This window comes from Ixodes scapularis, unplaced genomic scaffold (assembly GCF_016920785.2).
Source record: "Ixodes scapularis isolate PalLabHiFi unplaced genomic scaffold, ASM1692078v2 PGA_scaffold8__174_contigs__length_109621045, whole genome shotgun sequence".
Classification (NCBI taxonomy): Eukaryota; Metazoa; Arthropoda; class Arachnida; order Ixodida; family Ixodidae; genus Ixodes; species Ixodes scapularis.
In genome coordinates, this window is record NW_024609883.1 from 9,508,171 (window position 1) to 9,523,458 (window position 15,288).

Sequence of the window (15,288 nt, forward strand, 5' to 3'; positions counted from 1 at the left end):
CATGTCAGTGTACCTGCAAGATCTACGATAAGTTGCTATGTGCTTTCTGTTAATTGCTACTATCATTATGTAGTACTCCTGTTTTCTAATGAACTAACAGCGGGATCTTTTTTTGTTGTATGTGCGCAGTGCTGCGTTACTGCTCTTTTTGTTGTGGGACCTGCCAGGGCCCAAAAAAGGTCCCCAATGTTTAGAATAAAGCAATAAATAAAAACAGGAAATGTGCAGAGAACAGGCCGACCGTATGACGCTGGGCAGCAGGGAGTTGTCCAGAGAGTAGAGCTGCTGCTGGAAGAGCTCCGTGGGATCGGCAGGAGGCTCCTCCCCTTCCTGGAGGCAGCTCAACGGACCCTCCGACAGGCACCCCAGGGCTGGGATGGGCCCATAGTCCGAAACCTGCGGGGCCACTCTCTATCTGCTCGGTGCCTTCTTTCCAACCATCACACAAATCAACCCGGTGTACCCGGTCGCATCCGCTATTGTTTGAACTCAATAGAACACGCACATACCATACAGCAGGTTATATATGTCCTTCTTTTTTATCGAGCCTAGTGTCTCGTGCCGGTGGTTGTGTTTCAGTTGGCGCGACCCTGCAGTGGCATATGCAACAATTAAGCACGAAGGGCGGGCTCGTCTTAGTTTGCATCTTCGATGCTTCGACCTGCTGTCCTGAGCTATATGCACTTCATAGATGTGTTTAGAGTGGTCCAGATAAATAATTCAAACTTGTGCGCAAGTAAAAAACAGGACATTGTGAAAAGTTCAAAACAAAAAAATTGAAAAACAGCCACACTGCGGCCGTGACCTTGGGCAAACATGTCCACGTGGGGAGGTACATTTCAAAGCGCTGTACTTTTACGGAGGCAAAATGATGCAACATGTTTTTAATGGAATTTTACGAGGATGTAAGGGAGAGTGATTTCTCCAAATTTTAAAAAGATTGAAGATTTTTTTTTTTTAATTGCACGTTGAAGTTGCGCAACTTTTCAATTTTGGATATGTTTGAAGCGCTGCAAATATTTTGAATTTTAAACTAGAGCAGCAATTTATTTTTGGATAAGAGACACATTTATAAAGGGCATATGAAAAAAATTTTCAGTTTAATATTCTTAACACATAACAATATCACGAGTTACAAAAATGGGGTCGAAACGTTCAAACAGCCACATCTGTTAATTTTGTACGCACAATATATAATTTTTAGAATACTGTAAAAAATCAAGAATGTAGTAACTATAAATCACTGCTTGCTAAAAAATAATCAGTTTCTTTTTTTTTTTCTTTTAGTTTGGCTATCATGTACATGCAGTCAAACTTGACAGAATTGACAAAGCTCAAAAACAGCATTGTCGTTTTTGGAGCAGTCATGCTTCTTTATCTATAGACCATTCCATTTAGCGCTCTCTGGGCGGCACTATTTTGTTTGACCGCAGCGCCCTCTCCACATATCCGGGAAGTTCAGCGGGTTCGGCGGGGTAAAACAAGAGAGAGGGCACGCGCCCGACTCCGCTAGCAGACGACAAACCGGGAGCTTGCCGTTCTCCATCTTTGAGCTGTGTCGGCGGGCTGTACAGAACATCGAACTCTCGCTCGTGGCTGCCGTTGTGAAGTGGTTCGCGTTCTTAGAATAGTTATGGCTACTCCAGAATCATCCTATAGCTCTCTGTTGTTTTATTTCTGTATATGGATCAACTAGCATATCTTTTTTCTGTTACTTAAATAACAGTAGAGTCAGCCGGCAGTACTACCCTCAACTACTGCGTGTATTGCGGCAGGAGAGCATGTTTTATTTATTATTTCAGACTTCCACTCCTGGTCGCTAAAGGCCTACACCAGCACGAACTTGTGTATCGTAGAAAAAGGTACAGCAACCGGATTTACTTTTCACCAGAGACACTGGCCAATCTGACACAGTTTTCCCTATTGTTTTTCTTTTTATTGGCACGCAGGTAACAGCGCAATTGGACCCTGTGAGTCTTTTTATTTAGCATAGTATTACACGACAACTGGCATACCAAAATCTGCGCATCTGCGCTTAAAAGTTCCAAAATGATGCGATTTTAAACAGTTGGCATGCCAGCCGGACGCTACCTACAGCCCACTCGGCGGAGCGGACGAAATGCGGGGTGAGAGGGGGAGTGCATTTTTTTCTCTTTTACCCTCTCTGCTATGACCCTAATGGAACGGTCTATAGAGATATTTGTTTTTTTGAGAAAACATTTGATTTCGTTCCCTCCACATATTAGGGAGTAAAATATAAAAATACAAAGAAAAACAAAATTGTGAACCGGACTCGCATGTTCAATCTTATCTGAACACACTTATAGTGGATGTACTATCACAATCGAAACGAGTGTGAACACCGCTCCAAGTGGCCCATCATACTACCAGTGCCCCCTGTTGGTATCTCCATAGAAACAAAGGTACTTTGTGGACGAGACATTTCACTTCCAACAATCATTGTACCACTGTGCACTTCTGGATCGTTTGCTAGTGAAGAACGGTCGGCGAAACAGTTGACCAATGACCCAGAGCCCTTTCATTAGTAAACATTTATTTGAGTGTAACTGTTTTTATTATTCGCTTCAGGGCTGTATTTGCTTTGTTTTGTGAGAGCAAAGAGCTGCAGAATGCACTGTCACAAACAAGAGGCTACGGCGGTGCACGTGTGGGCGATATTCGTCGTTCCCTGAAGTCACAAAAGCAATGCACAACGCAACAAATAAATCGCAAATTGTCCCGCAACAAGTACAACGCCGCTCCGAATTATTCTCGTGCGGTAATCGTTCCACTACAAATGGCGGAGGCCACTACATAGAGTTATTACAATAAATGCTAGAGGCTCAGCTGGCGCTAGTGTCTATGGGACTTCCGGTTGCAAATTGAAGCAGACAGCATGCAGTCTACTTTTCCAGTCTTCCTGTGTATTCCTATGGGAAAACGCACGTGAATTTTGTCTCGTCGCCGGAAAATAACATGAATAGCTTTTGTTATTTTGGTTGTGCCGGGTAGTATGTACCTTTATTAATATTGTGAAAGTGTAATTGCTTTAGTTACAGCATTTTTCTTTTACCACTGAACGATGCTAAACTTCCCTATATTTCAGGCCCAAACCTCTGTTCCATGGCAGGTATGTAGAAACGAGCGACGATTTTAAGCAAAATAACGATCGAAAGGAATGTAGAGTGTGTTCAAAGTTCGCCAGCTTTCCGTTGGTGCTTATATATTGCTAATATGCCTGTCCTCTCACTATATGAAAATGACCCCGTCGTGCATCTTACGAGTGGTTAAAAAAAACGTTCGAAACGTAAAGAATAAAGTATGTGGGCTACGAAAGGTGTGTTTTCTTATTATTTCCTATGTTGGGCAGTTTTTATCGCGCACCTGTCCTCTGGCTTCCCCCTATTTGCAAAGATTTGGAGCGTGCGGGTGATGATTTCAACACAGAACAAACATCTTCGCACATATTCATGAGCAGAAAGAATGAAGCAGTACTTATTTATTCGGACTATATTACGTGACTTTCAACTTATTTTGATCGTCTGCAAGCATAAGGAGTTACTTACCCAGTGTTACTGCGTAGTTTTTGCCGTCTTTCTTGGTTTTCCACATGTCATTCGTTCGTTTGGCACGTATATCCCCCATGCTGGAAAGCGTCAACACCGTGTTCGCGCTAACAGTGTCCGACAGTGCACATAAATACACGTACGAAGCGGTTTTAACACCGTTTTTCATGCCACGAATTTTAAATAAAAATGCTGTAACTGACCAAATATTTCGTCTGCGTGACTGAGAAACGTTACAATGTGCCTAGTACGTACACATTATTTGTGATATTTGCTCTTATAATCGAGCGCAGAGAGAAAATGCACTCGCTTTTTGCCATAGAAATGCATTACCGGAAGTCAATTTCTGACTGCTTGCTGCCTGCTTCAAAATGCAACAGCACACTAGCGCCAGCTGAGCCTCTAGCGTTTATTGTAACAACTCTATGGGCCACTACATGTCGGCACATGCGGATGATCCGGAGAGGAGAGGACAGTGCAAAAAGCGCAGAAGGCTACTTGTCTCGACCCCAACATGCATTTAAGCTTTGTGGAACATTCTACAGGGGGCATTGGTAATACCGCGTGCCACGCAGAATGGCGTTTGCACTCATATTCATCATAGATGCACTAAAAACTGCAACCGGGGATTATGCTCTTAAAAAACAATCTATTTATTGCAACCTTCGTGCAATTAGAATAGTCATCGAAATGTGAACATTGCCACGTTATATAACATAAAAGGCAAAGGCAGATTGACCTTTGAAACCACATAAAAGCAAACGTGTGAACGACAAAAACTAAAACGCTTGGAAGACTGTCAACATTAATAAAAATTATGCCAAAGAGGCTGACAAACATTTTGAATATGCATTCTTACTACATTTATTGTCAACTGCAATATAAAGTTTGTGACACCTACGAGTGAGACAGCGTGACTTGCGACTAACTCAACGTCAATGTTTGCTGTCCAATAAAAACTAAAAAAAAGCACCCAATATGTCCTAAAGAGATCACAGTTCCTACCTCAGGATCTCCAGCATCAATGGCATTCAGATGGACCTCATCACTCGTCAGAAACTGAAACAAGACATCCTGAAGAAACAAAATGGTTAGAGAAATCATTCAAAGATGCTGCTCAAATCTGCTGTTACACTGATTAAGCAAGTGTAAGCTCAACTTTCATAGCTCAATGTGGCAGGTAAATTGCCACTCACTATAATTTGGCATGATTTCTCCACAGATTTTTATGATGAAGTTTTAACAATTTAAGATGTACTGCAGCGATTGATGCTACTGCAAGAACCTGGAAGCTCGACAAAATCGATTGGCGCAATGATTTATCTTGAGGAGCTCACACTTTGGTTTTAACTGGTACCCATGAACATAACTCAATGCCTTTGAAATGGCCAAATGGTCAAAATCATATTTTTTTTTATTATCCAGAACAATCAAAAACGAAGCCTGGACATTACCCACAAAATTCAAAACCTGGGAACTCGGTGTTTGTGAAGTGAAAAAACAATTTCCCAAAGCCGGATTTGAAGTTACCGCGCAATCTGCGATAGTGCCGTGATGTCCAAGATTGAGTCGTCCTGCAACTCGAGTTTCCCACGTCTGGACCGTCCAGACCCCTGAAGTGTCGTGTTCGCCCGCGTCCCGCGATCACGCTCTTCTCAGTGTCTGCCGCGTATCGCTGTGAGCAGACGACGCTTCACTTTCGAGTTTGAAGTTCTTTTAGGGCCCTTCCAGCGATCTCAACATTTTTTAAAAAAGTGTGAAGCCGAAGCCACGTCATAATGCAAGGTCGAAGCCACAGTGGACAGATGTGCTGCATGCCAAAGGTACAACCACGACACTTTGAAAGATTGTTACCCGTCATGGCATCTGTTTCCGAAGGATGAGATTAAGAAAGAATGGTTGCGACGCATTGATTGAGGAGGGCCCAGTGGGCGATTTTTGTTGCGAGTGCCCTCAAAACATCACAGCGGACGACGGAGCGGCGACCCTCACTCTTTCCATAATGCCTCGTGCGCCGCTTGAGGGCACATGCTACTTTCCAGAAAGGTACATTGCCCAGCAATTTGCTACGCATTTTTTCTAATTATTTCAAGCTTCACTTCCACGGTACAAAGAAGAAGCTTTGTGCACTTCCTCCGTGGCAAGGGGGAATGCAGGGAAGTGACATGAGCAACACTTGGGCACTAAAAGCAAGCAACATGTGTGCAACAAGCATTTACTTCCGCAATGACTCGTACGCACTGCTTCCACCGTGCTGCAGATAACAAGGTGTACAAGTTTACTTCTTTCATGGTGACTACTTCTGTTACACGCCTGCCCCCAGTGACAACTGTCGATTAACTGCCATCTTTAACCCTTTGAGAGCCACGCCCAAGTATACTTGGGTGCACTTTCAAGTGATCTCAGTTTTAGTTTTCTCCTTGCCACTCCAAACTGAGCTGTCATTTTTTTTTTTACATGTAATGCCACATACAGGTTTCTCAAAAAAACTTTTAGAGGGTTTTCTTCGCCACAAAAATGAACTACACATCGCCGAACACTTATTCTCCGCCCAAATGTAACACTAGTAGTTCAAACCATTAATGTCTCAATTTGGTCCAGTTGGTTTGTAATCATAGACAAGTGGCAAAAAAACGGACAGGGACAAGAAGTTGACATAAAAAATGGTGCGAGTGTTTATGTCAACTTCTTGTCCCTGTTTATTCTTTTGGCACTTCTCTACAAAAAGTTCAAACCAGATGCCAAAATTTCAGCACTAACCACAATTTCATTTTGGGCTTATTAGGCATGTGCAAATAATAAGATTTTGAGTTTGAAGCAAATTGAAAGTGAATGGTGGTTTTGGTTGAGTATTTTTTACTTGAATATCAAACAGTTTCTATAAGTCTTTCGCTATTGCTGCACTATGCACTTACAAAAACTCAGCTGAACTCGTGAACGTTGTTTCCAAGCTTCCATGTGTGTCCATTGATAAGCTAAGTCAATTTAAATCTAATTATATTAATAGACTGTGGCAGCAGAAAGTCCAATGCCTACATTGAGATGGCAGGTAAACGATGGATTTGACGTAAAATTAAATATTCAAGCGGATTTGTAAACCTTACTGTATGCAAGTAGTATCGTTCTACAATCTCGAATTTGAAAAAAAAAACAAAGAAGAGGATCACAAATCATCAAAGCAGATTGTCAGTGCATCTCTGCCTAACATATACTCTTGCATAATAGGCACAGTTGAATTTTGAAAATTTCACTGCAAGTTTTTTTGTTTTTTTTAAGCACACCAAGCACTTGCGCGCACTATCCCGATTTGAAAATGTGCTTTTCTCCTATGCATGCAACTGCAATATTTGTACTTTTTGAAACATTCATGGCAGCAGGTTGGGTTCTAGCGCTTCTTACCAAGAGTTGGTGCACTGCAGAGAAGCAACACCCACAAAGCTCGCTTCCGTGGATGCTGCTTCTTTACAGTGTGCTGATGCTCGGTAAAAAGTGCGCTCAACCTCTCAACAGGGCTATCCCTCCGCGATCAACACTTGGAAATACACGGATATTGCAGTGCAATCCGAAGCAAATATTGAAGAGCGTATTATTTGAAGCTACTATTTGAAAATTCAAATATTCACACAACCCTAAAAGTTATATATAATTTTCTTAAATTTTTCATGGGAAATTGGCAGCCGACCGCACTGTCGAATACATGCAGCTCTATAGTGCCACTTACCGAAACAGGTGAAAATGGGCTCCATTTTCCCATTGAAATTCTCAGATAATCACTTATAACTTTTGAATAAGATAACGGTTGGGGCTGAAACTTTGGCATCTGGTTCGGACCACTAGCCCTACATTGCGGGGGGGAAATGAGCGTTCGGTGATGCACAGCTTATTTTTGCGGTGTAAAAAACACTGAGATTTTTGGGGGAGGGTTGGTACAGAATGGGAAATCTATGTATACTAGTTCAGCTTTGCACTTCATGGCGAATACTGAGCTCAAAAATTAGTAATAAACTGTATTCAACGACAGTGAAAACAACAAAGTTACAGTTTAAATTTTAAAAAAAGTGAAAGCCGTTTACAACTCCCTGTAACGTCGAATTAGAGTGCAGCTCTTGAGGAGGAGGATGGAAGGGTACTGAGGGGATTCTTCAATCTCCTCCGGGGGGGGGGGGGTCACGTGACCTTGGGGGTGGGCTCGCAGTTACTGTGCCAAAGGGGGGGGGGGGGGGGGGGCTCGCGTGGTGCATTATGGGGCATTTCCCATAATGTACCACGTGGTTACGCCGACGGCGACGCCGCTCAAGCCAGAAACAGGCGCCTAAGAGCTGCGCTCTAAAAATGGCCGAGTAAGGTCGCTCAAACGACTGACCCCAGGGAAAGAGGTCGAGGTGCCACTGCATAGTACCGTGTCTCGATAAGTGCAATACTAGAAAAATTGTCCTACCGTATTTACTCGCACAATGAACGCACTCGCATAATGAACGCACCCCCCCAAGTCGGCTCTCAAAATTTCGACTTTTTTTTTCACTCGCGTATTAAACGCGCCCCCAACTCGGACGTCAAAATTTTGACCCCCCTTTCCCCACGCGCGCGAAATGAATGCACTTTTCTATTCTGGTGCAGCGATGTCGCGAAAGCATGGGCAGCGTGAGCAAACAAAACGCCTCCTTGCAAAAGGCGTTAAAAAAATTTGAAAAGATCCAACCGAAGCAAGAAAAAAAAAAAAACATGGAGAGGAGCTTTTCTTGTTTTGCAGATCGCAGTCTGGACTTTGGGACCGCGCGCAAGGAGGTAAGAAAGAGAAGCGGAGAAGCCCTCTAAGCAAACGAAACAGCTTGCGAAAGGCGGCAAAAAGAAAAAAAGGGGGAACTAAGAGAAAACAAAACGAAGAGGAGCTTTTATTTTTATTTTTTTTTACACAGCGCAGTTTGGTGAGGGGGGGGGGGGGGGGGGGGCGCGGGGAGATCGCGCGCCGCGCGCAAGGAGGTAAGAAAGAAGCGGAGAAGCCCTCTAAGCAAACAAAACAGCTTGCAAAAGGCGGCAAAAAAAACAAACAAAGAAAACCAGGGAGTTAAAAGAAAAAACAAAGAGGAGCTTTTTTTTTTTTTCGCACAGCCCAGTTTGTTTACGGGGGTTCGCGCATCGCTCTCCGCGCGCAAGAAGATAAGAAAGATAAGCGGAAAGGCCCTCGCCTAAGCAAACGAAATAGCTTGCGAAAGAGGGGGAAAAAAAAATACCAAGGAACTAAGAGAAAAAAAAAAAGGAGTTGTTTTTCCTTTTTTTTTTTTCACAGCCCAGTTTGGTTACGGGGTGGCGCGCCGCGCGCAAAGAGATAAGAAGTTAAGTCGATTTTTCAGGATAAAGGTCCGTTCATTATGCGAGTAAACAATGAAGCAAAAATTTTACTTCGCGTAGTGAACGCTCCCCCCAACTTTGCATCATTTTTCAGAAAAAAAAAAGCGCGTTCATTCTGCGAGTAAATACGGTAGTTTAGAGGTGTGCAGACTTTCTGCCCATAGAACTAGGTATCTTTGATAAATAACTATTTTTCCCAAAACTTTCTACAGTGACCGAGACCAAAACTTGCATTTGGCAGGCAGGACAAGAAATACGACAGAGTTCTAAAGGAAAAAATAATTAAAAATCAGATCGAAGAATAGACCATTCTGATACAAATTGCTTACAATGACCATAAGGTCATACCCCTAGCCTTCCGGGAGAGAAAGCTCCCAAATAGGATGATTTGTAGCCATAACTACTTTTCATGAAATGAAACCTCTCGAAATCCAGCATTTTGGTAAACAGAAGCTTGCTCGCTCTGTCGCCTCTCTGCAGTGCAACAAAACGCACGAAAAGAACCTATTTCCCATATACTCGACCATGCACATATAATCTGGATATATTGTAAAAAATATACACGTTTGCAGGCAGCCACGCTTCAAAAGCCAGTCTGGCCAGTGTGTGTGGAAGTCGTTTCGCTGGGGCACCAGTCTACCAACCATGGGCACACCTTAGCGAGGCTCAACTATTGGGCAATATACACACACCGGCTGCAAGATGGTGGCTTTCAGGGGCCGCACTCAAGAATGTGTATAGACCCTTTTAGTGTAAACAAACACAAGCCGTCTCTTGGCTCCCAAGAGACTTCCAATCGCTCCGTTTAGGCAAGCCTTCCAAGCCTCGTGATGTCAAAATGCCCAAGACGAGGAACTTGTGTGGAAACCACGAAGTGGGGGTTTAGCGAGGCTCTTGTGTTGTGCTATTCAACATATAACATGGGATCGGTCGTCTTACGGGAGCAGTAAAAAATCTCCAACAAATCTTTCGAACCATCCAGAGAACTGCTGAAAAAATATTTTAAAAAGTTATAAGAAGCGGTGCTATGGTGGGCATTGTTTGTCCTCTCATTTGATCGGAAGCTCACGGACGCAAAAAATTGCCAGTGGTGCCTCCTTGCGGTGCTTTAAAAAGAAAAGGGACCTATACCATGCCTTTGGGAGTGTAGTATGCACACTCCACATGTTTAAAAGTTTATGCTATGCAGAGAATTTACAGGTGCAGACTATACAAGGATTTGGTTTTTCAAGATTTTTCATTATGATGAGGCGTGACGTACTTCATCAAGTACAGAGTATATTAATAATGATTTATGTATGATACAAGCATCAATAGTCAGGAAAATATGGCACCACTTCGTTGATACCATACAGCTCCAGTTTATGTGGACCCTAAACATAAATGCATCGCAATAGAGCTAGGGTGACCACCTTTCTGCTAGCGAAATGCGGGGAGGGGGGGGGGGGTAGAGGAAATTTATTAACACAGACACCGCAAACCGAGGCTTTGTTAATACATTTAACATCATGTGCTGTTTATAAACCTGCTAATTGTATTGCAGCAATTAAGCTCAATTAATTTTTACTAAAAGTAATATATATATCACGGCAAATGTGCTATTAAATGTGTCGAAGTTGAAAACATAAAAATCGACTGTAGCAGAACTCGATGCATTAGATAAAAATAAGAAACATTAAGTCTCTTTCGGATTATTGTTTCCTGTCAACGCTTACTTTTATCAACATAGTCATACACAAAGTTTTAACATTTTGTTCTTTTTCGACCGATGCGAGTTGCAGGCTTTTTGCCTTGTATGGCTGTGTTCCCAAAAACAAAGACCCACGGCAACCCGTTTGCATTGACAGAGCGATTTGAAAATAATTACAATATTTTATATTGAAACTTTTAGCAAGCAATTTTTCTTAGAATATTTTGCCACCAAGGGGAAAGGCACAACGGAGCATGCGTGTCGGCTCTCCTCCAAGAACAACGGTCGCTTCCCGCAATGCTTGGACAAAAAATGATGTACCATTGTGGTTCACACGATTACCAGCGACGTTCGGGCTTCCCCGAGCCCAATTGTTCGGCAGCGCCATAAGTTGCAGAGTGACCTTTACTACAGTATGAAATGTGGGACATTTTGAAGATTTGGGAATTTCTTGCGGGACGCGGGACACAAGCCCTCAATGCGGGACAGTCCCGCGAGTCGCGGGACGGGTGGTCACCCTAAATAGAGCAATGTGCTGGGCACCACATACCTTGATTTTACTGTTCTCTTCCTTGTCCAGGTACTGGTCTGAGAGCAGGTGGCACGACCCCAGGACAACTATCCTCCCAGAAGGCCCCTGCAATCAGTTCACTGGTCAACCAATCGCACCGCAGAAAAGAGTAGACTCGTACCACTACGGAATGGCACACAAACGACCCGGCTCTGCCAACCAAATGTTTACCTCGATCATAACAATAAACTCTGTATACTACACAAAATGTATACTTAAAAATGAGAGAATATAAACATAAAAATGTACACAAATGACCACACTCTTTCAAATAGCAACAACGTTTAATTCTGGCGACAAAAATCTTTTATGTTTCTATTGTATGTCTTTTATAGGTTTATATTCTTTCGTTCTGAAGTATTCAATATAGCAACACGGTCAAATTAACTGGTACAGAAACTGTGCTTCCGCGGCATTCTTAGGGGCTTCTGGTACTTCGAAGTAATTTTTAAAATTTTATTTCCTTGGGTTGTATGAACAGAAACTGATGGAAAGGAGGCAATCAGAGTATGTGAGGACGTCAAAGCACAGAGCTCTGGTTGGAATGACGGGTGGAGAGAATCAGAGCTAGCTGCCTTCGGCTCTACTCCTCACTGATTCGAACGTCAGCGTCCGGCGTTCGCATTCACCACCGCCATTTTGGTGCCAATATTCTACCACTCCCCTTTTGGCACACAGGTAGAGTGTCTCATAATCATGGAGTCGTTGGTCCAATCCCCATCGGGGCACATTTAGAATTTTGCTTTTTCTTCCCAATTAATTACTCTTTCTACTCAGTTATGCCTTCTTTTGCACCGAATGTCTATTAGAGCACGTGGTACACATTTTGTAACGATTTCCGTGGCATTAACGCATTGTAAAAGAAAAAGAACTTGAAGGGGAGAGCACACGAAGATGACAGTCGGCACAACTTTCGCGTAGAGTGCCTTGCACACAGACAACATACAAATCAGCCTACCTTGAAACGAGTGTGCAAGTACAGCCACGCACATCCTTCCCAAAGACTCTTGTCCGATATTTCGGCTCCTCCTTTCAGTTAAATGCGGAGTCGGAAAGTAACAACTACCAAAAAAAATACCGAGAACACACCCACCCAAATGTTGGAGATGATCTTAAAAAAGTGGAGGATGTGCACTTGCAAAAGTTTGAGAGCAAATATGCAGAAGGGGCACAAGGTGGGGTGGGCTCTCGTACTTAGGACCGGTGCATGCGCATCGAGCTTCATTGCATTGCATTGGTGAGCTCGGAGAAGCGGCCGACACGTACGAACCTCTCGGTTGGCCAGGTGTGCTCACAAGCCTGGGTTGGGTGCTTCGTATGTCCTCTGTTTATTTTTAGAGCGCGGCTTTTAGGCACCCGTTTCCGGGTTGAGCAGTGTCGATGTAACCGCGTGACGTTTTGTGTGACATCACGAGGGGCCATCATGAGGGTCACCAGTGACATCACCAGGGACACCAGCGACGTCACCAGGGTCACAAGCGACGTCACGAGGGTCACCAGTGACGTCACAAGGGCCACGATTGACGTCACGAGGGTCACGTGTGACGTCACGAGTGAAGTCACCCTCGTGAAATTACGTGAGCATACCCTCCCCTCCCCTCCTCCTCCTCAAGAACTGCGCTCTAATTCGACGTTACAGAGAATTGTAAACGTCTTTTCTTTTTATGTTTCAAAAGTAGTGGGTGGGTGCCTATCGCTACTTCAGCGCAAGCCCGGTATTTTATGGTAATTAAAAGTACTCAGGTTAGAGAAGTTAGTAAAAATTTAGGTAGCTAAAAAGTACTTCGTAAGTCACAGTGATTTTGCAGCGATTGTAACTGTAACTGAGCAACATTTTGGAGTAACTAGTAAGATCAATTGCAATTACTCTTACAAAATTGTTAAAAAATGGACAAATTCACATCTTAGTATCGGCACCCATGCTGCCATTGCCTCAAACCTTGCTGCGGACAACTGTTAGTCAACGGTCATATCTAACATATAAGGACACATTAAAGGAATTGAAATCCAACTTCGTTACCCCTTGCAAGAAACTGCAACACAATACTTTTGGAAACATGTAACTGTAGTTTTAGTATAACGTACCTGTACCTTAAGTACCTCTTCAGTTTTTAGTTCAAATGATGGACTAAAAAAAGGTTGCTCAGGTTTTACAGCTTCGCTCAATTTAGATGTAAGAGTATCACTGCGGCCGATGCTGTCTGTGTCTTGGTGCGCGTCGTTTGTTGGGGTTACAGAGTCTACTGTGTTTGAATACAAGATTATTTAGCCAGACATTTATAGTATTAGCCTCTTGACATCCGCGGCCCTCACCAAGAAAATTTAAGCGGGTGAACCCACACTACCGAGAAAAGCATTTAATAGCAGGAACATTGCTGCGTTGCTCGGTTACACTCGTTTATTACAGTCACACAGATATATTGGAACAGTTTGTTTCACTTGCTTCAGTTTTCCTGCCAACCGTGCAGTTTGCAGATCTTAACTAGAAGAGACACACTCTCCTCATCGCAACGCATTAGATTTGTTCAGACTCCAAAAAACTTACCCACACTATGGCACAGTAAAAGGGCAGAGGAACTCATTAGCACAGTAATTTCCAATACAGCGCTAACTTATCTTCATCCCAAATATTTATATTACTGAAAAACCTAGAAGTAAAGAAAAAAACAAAAAAATATAGAAGCTGCGATTTCACAGCTCACACTACGAGTATTATGTTATCTGGGATGGAATTTATTGTTTTCTTTTTTAATTCCCACGTTGATGAATCGATACAGTCATTTTAAAAGAAACAAATGTTTAACATAAATATTCCAGTTCAGCCGGAGACATGCAGGCATCAGTCGAGGTGATCCATGCTTTCCAACGTCTGCCTAGAGCAGACGACGCACCCGCAGAAGCGATTATATAAATTTAGGCCGCACGCTGGCAACACGATTCGATCTTCCCTGTAGCCCCGAACAGTACCGCATCCTTTTTCGCTAGAATTGTTTTCCCACCGATAGTACGCGACAAAATAAACGCAAGAATATACGCCGCCGCGCGCACGAACGTGGAGAGCCTATGGGGCGGCCGTTCTCCTATACCCGCTTTGATGATGATGATAGCGCGACCGTAGCGCCACCTCTAGGTCGATCTCGAGGCCAATTACAAAACCGAAAGCATCTGCTAAAAAGAGATGGAAACACTGATCACCAGCTAAACGGCCACGATATGATGTAACGGTAGTGCTGCAGTATGCCTCATCCAGTGTCGCTCGACTAAAAGCTAACCCGCTTGCCACCTGCTGAAGGGCAGCTGGTCGCACCTTTAAAATAGGTTTTGGTTGAGTATGCAGCTTCACTTTAACCGGTGTTGCCCTTTAAATATAAAATTTTAGAAAAGAAACAAAGAGTATAGTGAATAATAAACGCAGGATGTCAGGACATCTCTGTCTAACATACACTCATTGATGTGATTGGCCTAAGCCATTTTGGAGCACCTTTCGGAGCAGCTAAAACAGTGTTTTGGGGGAGTGAAATTGACTTTTGGAGCAGCCAAAACAGTGTTTCGGAACAGCAAAAGTGGCTTTTGGAACAGATATTCTTAGAAAAATAAAAATATTTGTTTTAAGTGCTGCATAATTGAAGGACACTTTGTGTTGTGTTCTGATGAGATGTGTTGTGACGGAACTAGCTGCTTGTGTTTTTACTGCTGTGACATCTCACAAGTGTACAGTGCTGTAGGCGGGAGGCACTCACATGATCGAATGACGTTTGAGCGAACGCCCACGTTTCACCGAATGACACTTTAGCGAATAGTCGGACGACGCGAAGCGGCGTTTTTGGGTGGGCCAAGTGGAATAACATTTTTGTAATGAGCCGCCGCAAACTGTTGCCGCGAAGCGGCGTAAGCGCAGCACAGGGGGTTGGGTTAAAGGGGCCCTGCAAGGACTTTTTCACTGGTTTTTAATTTGCACCGATTTGATTTTAAAAGTTATAGGCAAATTAAAATTACAAAAACAAGCAAAAAATAACCTGCTTCACGATGTCTTTGGCCGCTTGGGTGGCCATGAACTAGAGGAGGGGTAGTGAGCTCAGCGAGCGCTCACAGCTGCCGCACTCCGTGTCGAC

General features: G+C 43.4%; 1 protein-coding gene across 3 annotated transcripts in view; it reads right to left on the bottom strand.

Annotated features, from left to right (window-relative positions):
- The window catches only part of LOC8041278 (intraflagellar transport protein 52 homolog), a 45,893-nt gene that overhangs the window by 5,989 nt on the left and 24,616 nt on the right, over positions 1 to 15,288 (bottom strand). For 2 of the 3 annotated variants that reach the window (XM_029993921.3, XM_042286638.1), the window contains exons 6-8: positions 11,156 to 11,242; positions 4,572 to 4,640; positions 242 to 396 (exon numbers count right to left, since the gene is read on the bottom strand). In XM_029993921.3, coding sequence (XP_029849781.2) covers positions 242 to 396; positions 4,572 to 4,640; positions 11,156 to 11,242 — 311 coding nt within the window. The remainder of the gene's footprint in view (positions 1 to 241; positions 397 to 4,571; positions 4,641 to 11,155; positions 11,243 to 15,288) is intronic. The other variant, XM_029993927.2, reaches the window with a different exon arrangement.